This window comes from Carassius carassius, chromosome 29, assembly GCF_963082965.1.
Source record: "Carassius carassius chromosome 29, fCarCar2.1, whole genome shotgun sequence".
Taxonomy (NCBI): domain Eukaryota; kingdom Metazoa; phylum Chordata; class Actinopteri; order Cypriniformes; family Cyprinidae; genus Carassius; species Carassius carassius.
The window spans coordinates 9,440,982-9,461,838 of NC_081783.1; the positions used below are offsets into that span (position 1 = coordinate 9,440,982).

General features: G+C 36.6%; 1 protein-coding gene across 1 annotated transcript; it reads right to left on the reverse strand.

Moving 5' to 3' along the window:
• Positions 1–211: 211 nt before the first annotated feature.
• On the reverse strand, positions 212–20,319 carry gpm6aa (glycoprotein M6Aa). Its single transcript, XM_059515819.1, has 7 exons — positions 20,007–20,319; positions 9,853–10,045; positions 6,487–6,643; positions 6,008–6,161; positions 5,226–5,302; positions 5,031–5,096; positions 212–2,476 (listed from the first exon to the last, which is right to left on the reverse strand). The coding sequence occupies exons 1-7, from the start codon at positions 20,041–20,043 to the stop codon at positions 2,324–2,326; spliced, it is 837 nt and encodes a 278-aa protein (XP_059371802.1). The 5' UTR covers positions 20,044–20,319; the 3' UTR covers positions 212–2,323.
• Positions 20,320–20,857: the final 538 nt, after the last annotated feature.

Here is a 20,857-nt window from a genome sequence, read left to right on the forward strand (position 1 = left end):
CTTATATAAACACAGTAATTTAAAACATATCATATACAACCAACTGAAAATACTGTTTTCTATATTTGACGTTTACCAATGACCTTGTGTATCCTCTTTAGTCAGAAGTAAATTCAACTCATTTAGGTCTTCCCACATAACAGGAAACAAGCAAAACTTTTTAGAGTGTGTGTGAAGTGAATAACTCCAACATGATACACAGACTGTTAAGAACAACAACAACAACCGTATTTATTAACAAGTACACCAGTGTAGTTTATTTATGCAAGCAGTCAGAAAAGCCACTGTCAAGCGGTTGGCACATTTATGTACAAAACAAATTAATGGTACAGCTTCCTACTAAGCATTCCTTAGTGAGAGTACAAAAAGACTAGTATAGGAGGACAGAGAGTGAGCCAGAGTGAGAGAGAGAGAGAGAGAGTAAGAGAGAGAGAGAGAGAGAGAGAGAGAGAGAGAATTAATTTGGGGCTCAACAAGCAATAGTAATAGAAAGGTGAGAGGAGGACTCAGGAGTTAGAGAGATCACCACAAAGTAAACAGGCACAAATCAAACACTACCATCGAAGAGTAGGAGTTTCAGCGCAATGTAGCCTATTCAGCATAGGATTCAAATTACTGCACATTATGAGGAAAGGGATGACCCTGCAAGACAGTAGCATATAACAAACTCATAAAAAGATGAAATTAAAACTGTTTTTCTTGTTTTTTTTTTCTTTTTGATTTTTTCCATTATTATTATTATCATCATTTTTTTTTTTTTGATTCAGTAAAAACGATTACCATTGAATGCATGACCATGCCACAAATAACACTTAGGTTCACAGTCTTTACCTAACATTACAGGGGTGTGACTTTGCAGCCGGTGCCCCAATGCACTTACACCGAGAAAGAGCTCACAAAATGGTCAAATAAGTGCACGAAACTAGCTCTTAGAAACACTGACAGAACATGACTTGCCAGGCATCAAAAGAATGAGAAGACATTTTCCATCGTCCAATATAATAATGATTTGTTAGCAAGACAACGAGTAACTGTCATTGAGATAATATAAGCTCTTTAAGTATTTGTTTTCATCGTGATATTCCCCTTAGGAAAGAAAAAGCCCACCAAAAGAAAGTGATCTGTCACTAAACATTACCGTGTTGCCTGATTTTTGCTTCTCCTTCATCTTTTTTCTAGGGTTTCTAGAAGAGCAACCTCCCTCCCTCCCTCCGCCCACCCTATCCTGTCATGGAATGTGTTTCTCAATCTAATACGAATTCACCTGAAGTTTAAGTGCTAACGTACAGTACATACATTTACAGAATGGCTATGTACAAAAGCTTAAAATCAAAAACATCAAATAAAAACCCTGTCGGCTTAACTGTGTCTATATCTATTTGTGTAGGAAAATAAAAAAGGGGGTGAAAACGCTGTAGGTTTGTGCATGTGTCGCTTGCTTCCAGTAAAGGGAGCGTTGCATTGTTGCTGAAGAGGGGTCGTTGACACTGTAGTAAGATTTCATCTCCACTTAAAAGTGGTCAGAAAGTTTCTCTCCCTCTTAGAGAAGTTATAACACCATCTACTGGCACAATGCAGTCTGAAAACAGGACTGGCATGGGCAAGCAAATAATAACCATTTTGTCATTTTTGTAATCATCTTGATAAGCTATGCAATGACATCTGTAGAAAAATAATAAATAAACACTTTATGGTACATCTGTTATATCTTAATTTTGTTTTTTTGTCTTTTCTGTCTCAGTTTTTGAGTTTTCTTTTACCAAAATAGTGCAGAATGAGCAAGCCATCTGCTGGTATCGGGCTTCATACCTTCTGATGATTAAAGAAAAGAAGGAGTGAGAGAACGAAAGAGAGAGAGAGAGAGAGAAAGAGAGAGAGAGAATAATTATCTTATTTTGTTTTACAATTTTTTTCATGCTTTAAGTCCTTGATAATGAGACCTTAAGAGACAGACACACATGAAAATGTGCTTTCTTTTCACCCCAGTAACCGACCCTCTACATAACAATGATGCATGTATTAATACTAAAATGTGTTGAAAGGAAAAACATATTAAAAAATGTTAATATTTGGTGGAAAAAAAAAGAACCAGCACAAACTCTTAAAAAAAAAAGAAATACAATAAAGTGAAAAAACTACAACACTACTGCTAGCACTAATAATAATAATAATAATAATAATAATAATGTTTGTGCGAGAGGTAATGGGTTGGCCATGGGGTTGGTCATACGACACACCACCTGGACTGCACCAGTGCCAAAACTCCCTTCAACAGGAAGTGAAAGCACTGAGGGTCCTCTCGCCCTCACTGCTGCTTCCTGTCTTATGTGTAGGCATTGAGCCGTTCCTTGGAGCGTGTAGAGTGGATGTCGTGCAGCTCCTGCTCCTCCTTGGACTTGCAGTCCTCGTATTTCTGCATTTTACATGCATCCTTCACGTAGGCCCAGTTGGCAGACAGCACCATCAAGTAGTGGATCTGAAGCAACACCATAAAATATTAAATAGCGGCAATAGAGAGTCAACTAAAACTTTGCATTTATATTTTTCTGATACAATTGTTCTAATACAACACACTTACACTTACTTATATTATACAATTATTCTTTTTTATGTATATTATCATTCAAATAACATTTTGGAATTGTATTATTTGACATGGTCGTTTACATGTAATTTACATGGTCAGATTGACATGGTCAGATTGCATCTATCTATCTATCTATCTATCTATCTATCTATCTATCTATCTATCTATCTATCTATCTATCTATCTATCTAACTATCTATCTATCTATCTATCTATCTATCTATCTATATATATATATATATATATATATATACATATGTGTGTGTGTGTGTGTGTGTGTGTGTGTGTGTGTGTGTGTCACCCTGGACTAAAAAAAACAGTCATTACAGTCAAATTTTTGAAATTGTGATTTATACATCATCTGAAAACATCATCTTTCAGGATGGGACATTATTTGGCTGAGATACAACTTTTTGAAAATCTGGAATATGAGGGTGCAAAAACAAAAATTTAATATTTGAAGTTGTCCAAATTAAGTTCTTAGCAATGCATATTACTAATCAAAAATTATGTTTTAATATACTTACAGCAGGAAATGTACAAAATATCTTCATGGAATATTATCTTTACTTAATATATCCTAATGCTTTTTGACATAAGAGAAAAACAATAATTTTGACCCATACCCATTTTGGTTTTATGGTCCAGGGTCACACACACACACACACATATGGACTATGGACTATATTATTATACTCTCAAAATGCAATTTTCAGAAATCATTCTGTTATACTGATTTGCTGCTCAAGAAGTTGTTCTCATCCTATTAATGTTGAAAAAGTGTTTTCTGCTCAATATGTTTGTAGATTTAAAAAATACTACTGTTTTTATTATGTTTTATTCTATATTTATGACCAAATAAATGCAGTCCTGAGCATAAGAGACTTCTTATATAAAAAATAATAATAATAATAAAAAAACTTACTACTAGTAGTGTTTGTGCATTACAGTTTTAATTAATGTTTTAATTAATTTAGAATGAGAAAGAAAGATCTGCAAGTTGACAGCAGACTGTGATGACGCATGTTTGTCACGCTAAAATTAGCAGTGACACCAGCAGGAGGCAGCATTGTAAAGCAGCCAGACTCCTCTCATACCTGCTGGCAACCTGCCTTGCTTAGAAGGAACTTCTACAGTCTACTTTAAATATGCACCAAAATAACTTGATGAAGGCCCTAGTTTCTATAATGCAACCTAGCAAAGGTTTTACAAGTGTGCACAGAAACTATGTATAAAGGGTTCTCTCAGACTACATAAAATCAACATGTGTGGAAGAATAAGCAGCAGTAGTCTTGCTTTTAGCTAAATTACATACATATAAAAAATAGGTTATGCGTGAATTATTGTACTGCATCAGAGCACACCATATATTGTTTACTTCAGTGCATCATTATGCAAATCAGACTGACATTATGCATGCTCAATTGAATAGGGCCACACCCTGATTTTCTCACCCTGACAAAAGACAAGCTTGGTTATTATTACCCTTCCCAGAGAGTGTGAGGACGCATTGTGTTTAACAATCAGTTAAATTTGCTCTTTCCACAGCAGTGGACGGAAAAGCTCTTTCTATAATTTGCTTCATCATCCCAGACTAACAACCACATTCTCTTTTTCAGAAAATGGTTCCTCGCAAATTACTGAGTGCTGCTTGCTACAAGCTCTAGGGCCTTTCTTTTCCCAGTTTCCATGACAACAAAACGACATGGCCAGCATCTCTCCGTGTGTGTGTGCGTGAGAGAGAGAGAGAAAGAGAGAGTGAGAGGAAAATGAAAACAGCCACAAAGATAAAAGGACGTTGTTAAATAACCAAAAAAGGCCAATAAGAGAGAGCTGACAACATCCCTAGTGCTAAAAAAAAAAAAGAGATTCTCCCAGAATGCCCTAGGAATACAGTGACAGTGATTCATTACTTTATCCCGTTCCAGTTTAGACTCACATAAAGGAGCTGAAGACGATGATGTCATTAATTCTGTCTGCAGCATCATCACCCAAACAACACATTGTTGATGGTTTAAAAGAGGGAAGTTCAAATTTGTTCACATCACAATTTGTATTCTATTTTTTACCAGCTTAGGAAAGCTTCTAATATAATATAATATATAAAGTAATCCCTACAAAAAGATGGAGCAAGTTTCATTTTATGTTAAACTAAGAGTTTTATGTTAAACTAAGAGTTATAGTATGTACATATTTTGGTATGATGCAAACTTCACCATTAATGTCATCATGATTGTGGTATAGAGTGATTTAAATTTTATATTTTACCTTGAGGTAGTACAAATTAACAACATTTGGCTGCATTACTAACTTAATGTTGTTTTATTTTTTGTTTGTTCGATGCATTTTTTTTTAAACAGCACTGAACCCATATGTGAAACCTCTTTTCTAAGATCTATTGTCTGAACTAAGTAAAATTTTATTTTATTAGTCAAAAACTCACCATGGCAATGACTGCTGCTCCGGCCCCAGCCAACGCACACACAAACAGGTGGAAAGTCATATCCAGCTTTCAAGAAAAAAATATTAAGTGAGAAATGAGCCTTGGATTGCTTTTCACTGTGGAAATAATCTATACAATCATTTGACATCGTTGGACTTTAGTGTACCTGTCTACTTCATACAGATGTTTACTCACCTCATTTGATTCACACATTTTGTAGAATTTTTCTGATCCTGCACATACAGTCTTCTCCTCACCAATGGGCACAACACCTAAAATAAATATTTTTAAGGTATATGAGGTGATAGAAATGAATATTACACTTTTTAATATACTGGGGAGTAACTAGTTACTTGTAAAAGCATAATGTAATCTAATTACAAAATAAATGTAACTGTAATCCATTACAGTTACTAAGAAAAAAAAGCGTGCAGTTAAATTACAGTTACTCATGAAAATGTTAACGATTACAAATTGGGTTACATCCGAATATTTTCCACAAGAAGCTAGGATATGTTGAATAATAGTGATAAAATGCATTCCAGTTCTGGAAATTTTTTAAATCAAAAAGAGATGCGAAAGTATTATTTTGTGGTGGCTGTGCTTTCAAATTAAATTATTATCCCTCCTCTTAATTCAAGTGATGAGGGATGTCGGACAGTAATCAGTAAGGTTAACAATGCCTGGTTTAAATATTTAAAAATGATAAATAGTTCATTAGAAACATTCGTTAGAAATAATCAAATGTAATCAGTTACATTACTTTAGTAACACTACTTATTACATTTTGAATAGGGTTACTTGTAATCTATAACATATTACATTTCCAAAGTAACCTTCCCAGCATTGTGGATCACTAGCAGAAAGAAAAAACAAAATTACAGCAATAAAAACAAATGATAATTGAAACGTATTTCTTTGCACAGTTAACCACACCTAAACATCTGGGACTAAAACCCATAGATTGTAAAACATACCAAACTGGCGCGGGTCAAGACATAAACTTGCTCCCTCCAGAACGGTCGTGTTTTGGCAAATGGTCCAGATGTTGAAATACATGAAGACTGGCAAAGAAGTGAATGCTGTCACACCCAGCCAAGCCAACATGAAAATGTACGTCAGCATGATGAACTGAAGAAAAAGACAGTTTAAGACTAATATCCAAGTGTCAAATCAAATATTAAATTAGAAATTCATTGAGAATAAAACAATTCAATAAATAAAAGGCAAAATTATAAGCATTATAAATTAATTACAACAATTGCATCCACAATGTATTTCATGTTTTTATTTGGCACAGATGAGAGGAGAATACCTTGTAGAGTTCAATATGTACTGTAATCTTTTATAGCCTATAAAACGGATGCCATATTTATGTGCGGCAGTTACTTTTAGTGGCTTTGCCGTTGCCCTTTTGTAAATTACAATGCATGAAGCATCCCCAGTGATTTCTCACCCATGCACTGACGCAACGTCCACAGGTGGTGATCTTGAAGTCTCCATAGAGGTCCTTGATGGCTCCACTTGTAAAGAAGCCTTCGACCATCAGAAGAATGCCATACACGAAGAATGCAGAGGCAATGCCATAGATCACATACTTGATAATGTCAATGCTGTGGGAACGGAGGAAATCAAGCCAACTATATGAGTCAGTATATATATTTAAATGCACTGCAAAAACAATTTTCGGTATCTGCTCTAGCTTTCCAGTAAAAATGTTAAAATTCTTTAAAAAAATAAATAAATAAAGATTTAAAGATATACATATATACATGTGGTCATGATTGTTGGTACCCTTTGTAAACATGATCAAAGAAGGCTGTGGAAATAAATCTGCATTGTTAAAATCCTTTAAATCCTTTAAATCTATTATTTTTTTTAAAAATCACAAAAATCGAACCATTCATTAGAGAATAAAAATATAAATGGGAGGGGTATCATTATGAAATAAATATTTTTCTCTAATACTTCATCTAAACTCCATTTTCCAAAATAGTATAGGAGTTTTCTCATATAATGCCTGATGAGGTTAGAGAACACCTGGCAAGAGATCAGAGACCATTCCTTCATCCAGAATCACTCCAGATCCTTCAGATTCCCAGCTCCATGACCGTGCTTCTCCTCTTCAGTTCACCACACTCATTTTCTATGGTTCAGCTCAGGAAACTGGAATGTCCATAGCAGAAGCTTGCTTTTGTGCCCAGTGACCCATTTTTATGTTTTTTAAGGTTTGTTTTTGTATTATTGTCTGGCTGGAAGATCCGAATATGGCCCATTACAAGATTTCTAGTAGAGTCAGTCATTTTTATATTTTTTATCTGTTGGTATTTGATAGAATCAGTGATGCCATTTGTCTGAAGAAGTTATCCAGGGCCTCCAGCAGAAATATAGGCTCACAAAATAAAAAACACAGCAGTATATTTAATTGTACACATGGGTACTTTTTAACTCTGTGTTCACCAAACGTATCTGCTGCTAAAAAATGTCTCAGGTTACGAATGTAACCATGGTTCCCTGAGTAGGGAACGAGACATTGCGTCCTCTAGGCGTCGCTATGGGGAACACCTTGTCGTGACCCGTGTCTGAAGCATTCATTGAAAAAACACCAACGAGTTGGCCGGCAACAGCCTCTGACGTCACTACCGGCGCGATTATAAACAGGCACTGGGAGAACATGTCATTCACTTCTTCGTCTGAAGCTTGCATCCGAAGCATGGCAGGGAGCTAGAGGATGCAGTGTCTCGTTCCCTACTCAGGGAACCATGGTTACATTTGTAACCTGAGACGTTCCCTTTCAAGGGAACTTTAAACTGCGTCCTCTAGGGGTCGCTATGGGGAACAGTATACCCATGCCGCCATGCTGAGGGGAGTGCAGGCCAGAATCATGGCGAACACTAAGTACCAACTGTATCATTTCCATTGGAGTTGTCACGGGAAAGGAAACTCACAGAGTTTATTAGTAGACACATTACCAACAGCAATTTAATACACATAAGTATATAAAGAAAGGGTGGACATACTCATCCACCCTCTTGCCCTGGAGCCCTGCTCAAGGGGCGCCTCCTTTAAGTCCGGACCATCAGTTAGGTGGTTGCTATGAACATAGAACCAGCCAAAAACATCATAGGTCCAGCATAGGAGACTGTTACGCGAGAGGTTTCCACCTAATCATCGATCAGGTGGAGAGCTGGTGGTTACAGGGGAATTAGGAAGGGGAGGATAAAAGCAGAAGTTAAAAATCCCTAGAGGGAACGAGTAGATACCTCAGTATCGCTCTGGTTCAGACGAGAATGCTGCCTCGTCTGGAACACATTCCTTAGGTTCTGCTTACCTCCTTGTGACCCATTATTCCTCTTACCCCTGTCCGCAGGTGGTGGAGTAGCACGAGTCGCGACACTAGACTTCAGTGCCCGCCTTTGATCCTCAGATCGAGACAGGCCAGGACCCCTATGTTGTTCGGGCTCAGACCTGGACCTTCGTGGAATGAAGGATCTGAAAGCAGTGGAGCGCGCCTTCGTCTCCCTGAACTTCTCGATCACCGTCTCAACGGAAATACCAAAAATTTCAGAAGGCAAAACCTGAGCATCCAGAAGAAAGCATTTTCTTTCTTCCCGATGTCTGCCAGGTTCATCCACAGATGTCTCTCTGCTACCACCATGGCCGCCATAGTCCTGCCCATAGGGGACTATGGTCAGAAATATAACGCTCATTGAGGCGGTCTCACAGCATCACCTTGTTAGCGCACTTTCATGGCAAGTCCAACTTTGCCATGGCATGATCTATACCTCCAATAGCTCTACAGTACATACGCAGGGCAGGATGATTGAGAAGGCTCAGCCTCAGCTTCTTCACCATCCTCAAATATCTCCTGCATTTCCTGGGTAAAAACCCAGCAGAGCACTAACCTCAGTATCAGAAAATGTTAAAGATATAACATCATCCTCCCAAGGCTCTCTCTCGTCCGCCGCCGACGAGCACCAAAGGGAAAGTCCCTCTCTAAACCATTCAGACAGATCCACCTGAAATTCTCACGAGCTCATTCTCCTCCGTGCCTCAGCAGTGGCAGGTTAAGAACCACGGGAAGCAGTTGGCTGCATTTTTTCCTTTTTTTCCTCGGAAATAGAGACGAACGAGAGCGGAGCTGTTTCATTGAAAAAATGCTCACAATGCACGCAGATTACCTCCTCAAAGACATCGCGTGCATGCTCTTCACCCAAACAAATGACGCAAAGATTGTGTGTGTCATCAGGTGTCAAATAACGCCGTTTTTTACACGGATGCACACATTGTCTAAACGCTTGCTAGTAGACATGGCAAAACATATACAAAATATATATACACATATAAGACATGGCAAACATATACAAAATATATATACAAATAAGAGTTCATTTACACATGCATTATTTCTGTAGTTAATATATGCAAACATCACAGTTTTTTTTTATATATTCAGGTAAAAACAGGACTACTATGCGTTTTATTATTTCTATTGTACTGATGGCATGAAAAAACTCAAAATGATGTGTTTATATTAGTTTTTAACCCATTCACATGCTCATTTTACTTCTTCTTTGTGAATTGTAGGACTAACTCTTATAAAGGGTCACTGTTATAAAACCATAATAATGCAATTTTGGTTCACTAATAAATCTGTATAATTGTAAAAATATTTAGATATTTTTGCTGCATAAAAAATATGAAAAAAAACACTATATATAAAATGTATATAACATCTATATAATTTGTACTGTATTTAATATTTATATATATGAAAATCTACAGTGAGAAATGGGTGGTTCAATATGCTGCAGACACTTACATTGTAAAGACATCCAGACCATCTGCAGGTCCCCTGATAACCTCAAAGTAGTTCTGGAGGATAGTGACAGTTCCAGAAAGAGCTTCATGTCCACATCCACAGAAGAGCGCCACTCCAGCATACAGCAGGATGGTGGCAATCAGGGACGGATAAGGGATTCCTCCTAAACATTTCAGACAACACTCCATACATCCTGAGAGGAGGAAGAAAAAAGAGCTCATGTTATTCATCTGAAAGCTACGGCTGGGGAAAACAAGATGCTTTTTAATCTTCAAGAGTTTTGTGTGTCTGTGTCTGATCTAATGATCATATTTGGTTTTGTGGTTTAGTTTTTTTTTTATTAAGATTAATTTCCATTTTTTATTTTTTCTGTCATTTAACAGCAGTTTTATTGCACAGAAAGGAAAGCTGTAAGTAGTCTTCTGTGCTCTTCTTAGCGTCTAGCTGCCTGACAAGACTAACAAGTACCCAGACGGTTGGAAGCAAATCCTCAGTCCATTCAGTCTGAGGGTCCAGTGAGGTCCCGTTGATTCTCTCTCTCTCGCTCTCTCTCTTTGTGTGTGTGTGTGTGTGTGTGTTACTCTCCAATGATGTGCAAAATTGTCCCTGCGGCAGACTATTTTAAATTCTCCCCTTGGCATCATATATCAGAGTGAATCATAACAGTATGATTCATGAATAACCAAATGGATAGTACGATGGACTTTGACACTTAGTCATTCTGATTAAGCTTTTCCAAATGATTGCTTTCATGTGTTTCATTACTTTAAGTTTAGATTTCACAACTCTGCAAAAGATGAGGCAAGTGAATTATGTTTAGAAGAAAACAAACTTGCAGTTAAGTTTATTGCATTGCATTATGTCTATTTAAGTGTGTGAGACATTTATATTAGCAACTTTGTACTCACTTATCTGCTAAAAATGTACTGTACGAAATGTTTTAATTTTGTGAAAAAAAAAATGAAGTCTCAGAATGTGTCTGTGAAGTTTCAGCTCAAAATGCCCAACAGATCATTTACTGTACTATAAAATGCCTATTTTGAGTGGAAGCAGAAACATGCTGTTTTTGTACACTTCTCTTTAAATGCAAATGAGCTGCTGCTCCCCACCCCCTTTTCCAGAATAGGGCTGTGCCTTTACAGCTCATACCTCAGATACTCTGCCAAAAAAAATCTGTTTAGTTTTGATTATCATGTCTATCGCGCTGAAATCATGCATTTTAAACCAAATGAATTTAAACTTCTGTTATACAGTTTTCTGAGCGCACACATCCAAAGCATGTGCTCAGAAAGTAGCTGTCACACAGTATGTGAGTACTAAACTAAGTTCTCTTTCATGTCGTATTGCACTTAAACTGTCAAATACACACAAGTTTATACACACAAGCAAAAGGAAGAAAATAATTCATGCTTTTCTCGAACTTTTGCCAAGGCATTAGAACTGGCACGTCCTTGTCGCCTGTGAAACACAATGGCGACGATGTGGGTTGTAACTTTCAGATTAAGGGGCGGTAATATTATAATCAGATCCCTTTTTTATGTCACGGGGGAGCAAAATCTGAGCAACTCATTATTTTCACAAGCTTGCAGAAAAAGGTTTACCAAAAAATGACTGGGCTGTTCTTTTTGACATTTGTTGGGGATTGGTAGATGAACAGGGACCCAATTATAGCACTTGACCATGGAAAAAGTCAGATTTTCATTATATGTCACCTTTAAATTGACTGTAAAAATACAGTGATAATATTTCAGCATTATGAGATGACAATAAAAAAATAAGAACATAATTTTAGCCTTATTTTATAAATAGTCACATTTAACATTAATATAACATATATTTTATATTTCTTTATCTATAATTACATTATTTAATAATTAAAAAATGTTTTAACCAAATAGTAATATTATATATATGTATATATACAGCATAAATTACATTATAGTTTCTATGTTAGACTATTTTACAGTAAATTTACATGCATTTTTACATGCATGTCTTTTTTCTTATTACATTTTTAGCATTTATACAGTTAATGACTTTTTTTTCATTCGCATTTCTACATAATCGTTCCAAACTGCATTTTCTGTGTTCCTACTAGGGATGGAAATTAGCACCCGCCACCAGCCAAATGCGGGTAATTTTGTGTTGTGGCGGGTAAACTCGCTTCACCTACCGGCCACCGTGGCGGGTAAATAAAAATAGCATACTGTTCCACCCAGCCGGTGGACAAAAAAAAAAGTTAATTTCCATCCCTGGTGTGTAAAACACGCAATATCATCTGTGTAATATCATCTGAAGCAGCTCCGTGGAGAAAGGCAGTGTAAACCAAGCTCGAAACTGCGGCGTTGTTCCCAGTACAGTGTTTGCAACTGAAGTTAGTGCCGCTGGCAGAGTGATATATTTGTTGGTTATTTACAGTACGTTTTATAGCATGCGATCATGATATAAAAGATCGCGTTAAGAGTTGAATTTGTTATCGCGCACAAGTTTCCGCATACTCTCACGTCTCTGTCAAACCCCGGTAAGTTCATTTTGCTCCAGCATTCTGCAACATTTTAGATTCTTCAAGTACTTTTTCAGAAGTTAGCTCTGTGGCTAGTAGGCTAAGTCAACCCATATGCGACTCTTCCTTCTGGCTACTAAATGATGTCTAATATTAGCCAATGGCTAATACATTATCTGATTTTACTCGCCAGTGTGTTAGTTGGAGGCTAAGTTTAGCACAGATATTTTCACTCGCGAACACTCTCTGACTCTTCGTCAGACGATCTTGTGCTTTTATTTTCTTCAATGAATCCCAACAACGCACCTGTATAATGTAGCGTGAACTGTAGTGTTACGGCGCACAAATCGCCGTTGCTTTCTCTAACACTCACATAGAGAGAGAGAGGGGATTGACATGCTACATTTTAACAATATTATTTGTTTTATTTTCCTGTCAAAATAACGGCGTGCCTATGGAAGACTTCAGCTTTTAAGAACAGCTGGGTTTTCCGGTAGTGGGTGGAGTTAATGCGCGAAAGGCAATCTCATTGGCTGGCGCTCACCTATTATCATCCCTGTTTTTATTTCAGCAAATCAGTTCGAGCGAACACACAAAACCTGATTAATATTCATAAATCCAGCAGCTCATTAATCCTTAGTAATCCTTAGTGTGTTTTATAGTTTTTATTAGTAGGAATCGTATTATTATTATTATCTTATCAGGAGTTTTGCAAGTTTTTTTCCCCAAAATATTATTATTATTTTTTTTTTTATAGAAACATTGAATGACCAAAAAAGCACCACCATCAGTCCAATTAAAATGTTCAGTTAAAAGGACTAATAATCATTTAAACATGGTTATCAAGTTTACTTCTAATAACTAAAGTTCTATTCTTAAATGATACTTGATTATTATAAAGCTTGACTGACTGCCGAGTAAACTAAAATAATTACTAGCCAATGGCGACGATTCAATTGCCAAAGTGTCCGTAGGCGTAGAGAGTTGTAAGTTGATTATGTAGAAACAACATTGTATCACTACACATGTTTGACAGCTCTGGTGTGACGAGACGCATAAAAAACGATGTATTAAAAACGCTCTGCATTCGTTTGTAGATGGTGTAAAAGTTTGCGAGCCGAGATTTATTTCAGTGATACAGTGTTGAACAGGGGACTTTTCCCCACGTGTTCCCTCAACCACAAAAAAAAAAAAAAAAATATATATATATATATATATATATATATATATATACACACACTTACACAGACAAATACTGGTGAATCCTTTCCTTTGGAATTAAATACAACATTATTAATGTGTACGAAAACAGTGCAGTATCATCCGGTTGGGCTACGGAGTTGAGAGAATGAGCTACTTCAGCAAGATTTGGCTGTTTCAAAACCTAGTAAGCTGCCTAGATAGGCAGCATTTTTGAGCATCACATGCAGTTACACATTGTCGGTTAAAAACAAGAAAGTGGCTGGTAAAAATATTGAGTGGCTGGTAGATTTTGAAATCCACCAGCCACAGTGGCCGGTGGACAAAAAAGTTAATTTCCATCCCTGGTTCCTACTCAGTGTTTGTTTGCCAGTCCTTATAATACGAGTTCAGGAACATGATTTACACTGCGAAGAGTTACGAGCGTGGTTTGCTCCCATTTCAGGCCTTTGAATGTGAATTATTGAATACTGTCAAACACTGCTATGGTTATGATACTGTAATGAACCTCAGACCTAGCTTTACAGTGGCTTTGGCAATGGATCAACCTGTTGCCATAGCAACTGCTTTGGATTGCAAAGAGTAAGAATATATACAGGATCTGATTCTTTGTAGTACTTGATATATATATATATATATATATATATATATATATATATATATATATATATAGTTGTCTAAGAAAAATATTGCATTTTAAAGATTTAATGTCATATTAAAATATATATTTAATTTCAAGTATTACTTGAATTACTACCACTGCATGACTCCTGGTTGGCTGAGAGTAATCACATGTTCTGAATCCACCACAAATTACATTACCTTATAATGCAGCATTATATTCATCACTCAAGGGTTTTAGACCATTAAATAGCATTAGAAATGAATGCAGCTCGCACACTTTGTTAATACAGAGCACTGAATCTAATTTACAATACAAATTCTCACAGGATAGCCTCAGTGGCAAGATTCACAACAGATCACAAGCAGATAAAATATCTCATTATCTTATATAGTGCAGTCAAAGCCAGAAACGGTTTACCGTACCAATGCAACTCTGTTATAAAAGAAACCAAATTTCATTCCAAGATCCTAAACTAAACCATTAAAATCAGTCCAAACATTCTTGAAGAATAATGAGAAAAGTTCAACTGTCAATACTGGCTCAAAAGACACAGCACATTTTTTGGGAAAACATTAACTCCTTTTGTTTCTTTTTTATAACAATACAAAGACAAGTATTTTCTAATAAATATTATTCTGAATAAGAATATGTATCCAAATTACTGTATTAAATTCTTTTTTTTTTTTTATTAGCATCCTTTATTATTGGCTAAAATCTTCAGTTTCACTGATATGCTTAATGTAACCATCATATGCGCTGTTTAAGATTAAAAGTTTGAGGAGCCAGTCTGACATTTCATTAATTAATCTATTAAACAATTAAACTAAACTAAACTTTCTAGACGAATTTCACATTAATGTATTCTGCAAAGTTGTTATTGGTTACTAAAACATGATATAAAACTTACAAAATTGTTTTCATTAGCCAAAATGTTATTATATTACACACACACATACAATTTTCAAACATTATTAACAGATTAACACTGGCATTTGGATATTGTTTTCAGATGTTAAACCACACAAAAGACAGGCCTAACCTTAGAAACATAAACAAAAGCACTATCCCGGAGGGTCCTCTAATAATAAAGCAATCACTGCTCCCGCCCTATCGCCCCTACACCTCCCCCCATGTCCCTCAATCACCCCACCCAATCCCAACACCCATCTGTCAGTCTGACAGCCCCAGTGCCACTCCCGCCTCACCCCACCCCCAACCTCCAATTAATCCCTGGAACTGTGGGGTCACTGCGAACCAGTGGACACCCTGATATCCAGAAACATTCTCACAGGCTCTTCAAAGATCGTGCAACAAAAGGCTGTAGTCGCTAATGCTAATCCGCACCACAGAAGGGAGAAAGAAAGGGAGAGTAAAGGGATAAGAGATTGCGACAGTGGGAGTCAGAGAGACAGGCAGATGGAGAGGAAAACAGATGCAAGTGTTGGTTAACGTAGTGAAAATATTTTTATGAAAATACTTTTACACTCGCCATTCATAACCATCTCAGCCGGGCCCTCTTCGGCCTTTGTTTTAATAGGATTTGAATAATTCGTCAATTTAAAGTGATTAGCATTTCATTAACCCAAATGCCATTTTTTTCTATCCAGATAAATAGAATTCAAATTCAATTGAACTCAGTCACATCAAGTGGCTACATGTGGGACGCTGAGTCTCGATCGCTGGCCCCTCCCTGAAAGCACGCAGGTTTTCATCACCGCACGTCTACGCCGCGAATCTGCGCATGTTTAATCAACCAGCAGGGTTGCCATGGCGACGGAGGTGCAGGCCCTAAGAATGGGCCGGGCCTGTGCGCGCACCATGACCCACTTACAGCGCCGTGTGTCAACAGATTCAAAGGCAAACAGGCTGAATGGGAGACACATTTACAAGGATTACTGGGGGAAAACACAGTCCAGCACCCAACGCAGCAGCAACGGCCAAGACTACACAACTTCATCCAACCCCGCTGCTGCTGGGGCCGCTGGAAGATTCTCACAATTTCCTCCATACCTCCTCTCAGCAGAAAGAAACCCATTTGGTCTCCATGAACTCCTAAAAATAACATTTCTTTATGGTGCCATGAAGAATCTTGAACATCCATGCACCCTTTCAAATGCAGATAAGGTTCTTTATACTCGGAAAAGGTTCTTTAGATTTTTTAAATGTGACCCTGAAGCACAAAACCAATGATAAGGGTCTTATTTGTACATTTATTTATACTGAATATATAAGCTTTCCATTAATTTATGGTTTGTCAGGATAGGACAATATTTGGCCGAGATACAACTATTTGAAAATCTGGAATCTGAGAAAATTGCATTTAAAATTGTCCAAATAAAGTCCTTAGAAATGTATATTACAAATCAAAAATTACATTTTCATATATTTATAGTAGGACAAAATAATTGTACAAAATATCTTCATGGAACATGATCTTTACTTAATATCCTAATGATTTCTGGCATCAAAATTATTTTTATATTTTTTTACAATGTATCGTTGACTATTTCTACAAATGTGCTACTTAAGTCACAAATGTTGTTGAAAATAGTGCACTGAAAGGTTCTTCCATGGCATCACTGCAAAAACACCCTTTTGGAGCTTTTATTTTTAAGAGGGTAGTATGTTGTTCGTTTGTATCTGGATTATAAACACACCAAATACACCAATTGTAAAGAAAATGTAAAGAAAATATACTGTAAAATATTTTTCAAGGTACCATATTGATAAGGAATATAGATTTTTCACAGGCCTCTTAGCCTTATTTTTGAATAGTATTGCATTGTGTTGTGTTTTAGGGTTGTAGGAAATGTCTGTAAACTTAACGGAAAGCTATCTAAAGAAACTGCTTCATGTTCCATTCTCTGTTCTCACGGTCATTTGGCCTGTTGAAAACAATAGGGAGAACAATATTTTATTAAAAGAAAATACTTTCTTTTAATAGCCACGATTCAGTTTTGAGGTAAATTAGTAAAACTTCAGTGTCCCTGAGAGGTTTGACTGGAGTGTGGGAACAATAGGAGTTTCCAGATTAGAGGGTTGACTCTGGATCTCGCAAGGGTGTGCATATGAAAAACAGGAAGGAAATGGGATTGCCAGATAACTTGCATCCCACAGAGGTATAGAATTCAATCATGCTTTCATTTCCATTTCAACATCGCAGTTTAAAACAATGTGGTTCTTTACAGATCCATCACACCTAAGAGAAAGGATCAAGACTGAATGGAATATACAAACAAATCCCATTAATCCTAGCGTAATGCACCAGCCAATCACATTTGATATTAATGATGAAACGGGTTTCTTACATGCTGAGCTGCTTAAATTAGTACAAGAGGGATAACAACATGCAATGGTGTGCATACAAATCTCTTAAAAGTGAGTGTGTGTACATGCACAGTACAACAAAATATAGGTATACTATAAAAAAAAAATCAACTCAATACATCTCACTATGCAAGACAACTTTAACATAACAATGTCATATTGCCCGGTTTCTGTCAGGTTCTGATATCAGAAGGCAAACAGACGCATTGAACTGGCAGGCAAAACACATTTGCTTTAATGGACAAAAATCTGTGCTAAACTGTGTATCAATATTTAGATTGTTACACACATGTAAATTCCCTCACAATGTATTATTCTATAACAACACACAATGATGCAAACTCACTTTATGAGTGTCTTTTATCAGAATCTTATCAGCAGATGAAGTTACACAGTCAACAGGGACTGATGACAGAAATTTGCAGAAAAAATCCATAAATAAAAGATGAGGAGTGGGATGGTATCTGTGTGTGTTAACGTCCTCTAATCCAATAATCATGAGAGGTAATGAAATGTCCATTCTCCCATGAGGCCGCTTAGTTCCCCACTCCATCTATTGTGCATCGGCAGGGTCAGCACACCAGTCAATGCACATCTGTGAATACTACAACTGATTATGAGATTGATGCTTTTCTGTTTTGGAGTTAAGAAATATGCGTTCCAGTTATTGTAGAATTAGTAAGTATTGTGTGTCAGGTCAAATGGCACTGATTTAGGGAATTTGGCATTATATCTTTTGTTTTGCTTTGAATAAACTGTAAAGTATTCCTGTAGCTCAAACAGAATTGTATGGTGCAATGCAATAAAAAACTATTTATACAAAAAAATAATAATAATAAAAAACTACGTATAACAAAGGGCACCTTAAATGCAGAGTTGCTTTGAACAAAAATGTTTGCCAAATGTAAATGCTGATGAAAAAATGCTGGTCACCTAAAATGTTTTTCTTAACAAACAACAACAACAACAACAACAATAATAATAACAATAATAACATAAAAATATTTATGAATTTATAAACTAATAAATGTTTATCAGTCAAAGTTTTTATTAAGTCTTGCTTTTTGGGATTCCCAAATTCCAGCAGATCAGTTTGGAAATCTAACTCACATATGTGAAAATGAAAATATTCAAGAAAAAAAAAACATGTTAAATGAGACATATGTCTTATACTAGACTTCCATTTTTATCAAGAAGTTCATCAGGTGCACTCTACGGACAATAAGCATTTCCCATATATCTATCTTTCTATCTATCTATCTATCTATCTATCTATCTATCTATCTATCTATCTATCTATCTATCTATATATATATATATATATATATATATATATATATATAACATCTAGCTATATGCAAAAAAATATATAGAATTTTTTCTTTTTTTATATTTACAGATTTTATGCATTCGTGAATTTTTTTATCAATTTACCAGATGCATCCAATCATGGCATCTATTGGTTCAACAAATCAAATAAACAATAAATACAATAATAAAACACCAAAGCACCCCTGCAGGTTGAGCATAAATCAGTGATCCTCTCATATTTCAAGTGTTAAATATCACACAAGCCCACTGACAGTCTAAGCTCAGCAGACCTGACATGGCTGCTATCATCACACTGCTTTTGAAGGGAGGAGGGGAAAATCGCTGAAATATAAAGAGCCATCATAGATGGAGTGAGAGGAGGAGGAAGAGAGAGTTCAGAAGGCTGCTATTTCGATTATTTTTATTCTCTTTCTTTCAGCTCATCGCCATGCAGTCATTTGCAAACATTTCTCTATAGATCACCAAAGAAAAAAAAACATACAGTGATTCCCACCCTGAGCTCGAAACCTCAGCCCCTGCAAATGGTGGTATTATAAATAGCAAGCTCCCTCTCACACAAAGCAAACAAATGAAAGACCAAGCCAGAAAAAAATGGGGGAAACAATGGCTGAATTAGGACGATTATTTAAATGTTCACTGAATGCAGAAGATGGTTCTACCATCTGTCTCAGCCTTCCTCAGACAGACTGACAGAAATGGGCGGCAAACAAAGACAGACCCATTAGATTGTTCACACACACACACACACACACACACACACAAGCTCACACGGGATCCATCACCTGCACACACCCCTCTACAATCACTGACCTATCAAATATTGAACAATTTCATTTCTTTTAAGAATGTAAGCATCATATCTGCTAAGACGCGTTATTTTCATATATTTAAAAAACTAAAAAAAATCAGGCATAGTTGCATCACAGTGTTACCATGAAATGCAACAACGATGAATTCATAAAAAAATTTTAATCGAAAATATGTCAGAATACACTTCTTCCAGCATGGAAAAAAAATGATAAAGTATATTCTGATAGTGTTCATAACCTCGTTTTATAATCCACAAGATCACAGACAATGAAAAGCAGTGAGGGATTAGGCACAAAGGTAAACAACACACTCGAAAAGATGGATTGGAAAACAATGGGGGAAAAAGCATTCCATTACCCTTCTGGGTCTGTCCCTCTTCCATGTCCTCCTCCATGGTGCCTTGTCCTCTGATTTCGGGGGTTTCTACAGCGGTGACCAGTGTTACGCCTGTGGGTTTAAAGTCCGCTGCTTAAACGCCTTCACTTGCCTGCTTAACACAATAGAAGCTGAGGCTGGCTCTCAATGCACAAGTCTCTCTCTCTCTCTCTCTCTCTCTCTCTCAGACTCTCACTCCCTCCTCCCTCTCCTCTCTCTCTCGCTCCTGCTACTACCCTGTTCTTCACAGAGGAGAGCTGCTGTCAACACCCATTTTTTTCAGTTGGCTTCTCTTGTGTGTGGATGTTGAGTGTGGCATCTCAGCGCAGGCTTGTGCAGACCAGTGAGTGTTAAGACATTCAGACCTCTATATATTTCTATATATGTGTTTTTACGAGGTAACACAAGCTCAAGTGCGGGATACAAAAACAACAAATCCACAACCACCCAAAACATGGAGCAGCACACTTGGTGAAGAGAGAGAGGTGGGTTTTTAAGGGGAGTCAAGCACCAAGCCAGTAAAAGCCTCCTCTTTACACCCCTCCTCTAAAAGGATGGTTAATGCTGGTTACAGATCTGCTGCATTAAACTCAAGATAAAAAAGCAAAAAATAATCAATTTGCATTTTATCTGATAATTACCCTATAAAAATGGTATAGTAAATATATAGTTGGTTTACTACCATAACATTCTCAACTTTATTAAGGAAGATAGGTCATATTTTTACAAACATTATCAGCCTGGACATCCAACCAAAGTACTGCATTCACGAGTTAATTGTTACCTGCTTATAAGGTTTAAGAAAGATGTGCATATGTCTAGCTGTCTAGTTT

What these genes read in the sequence shown, in the direction of transcription:
- gpm6aa (XM_059515819.1), bottom strand. Translation starts at nt 20,043, where the DNA reads ATGGAGGAGGACATGGAAGAGGGACAGACCCAGAAGG. An exon ending in AGAGGGACAGACCCAGAAGG is followed by an intron (nt 10,046 to 20,006) that starts GTAATGGAATGC and finishes TCCTCCTCTCAG; the next exon opens with GATGTATGGAGTGTTGTCTG. An exon ending in TCTTGACCCGCGCCAGTTTG is followed by an intron (nt 5,303 to 6,007) that starts GTATGTTTTACA and finishes TATTTATTTTAG; the next exon opens with GTGTTGTGCCCATTGGTGAG.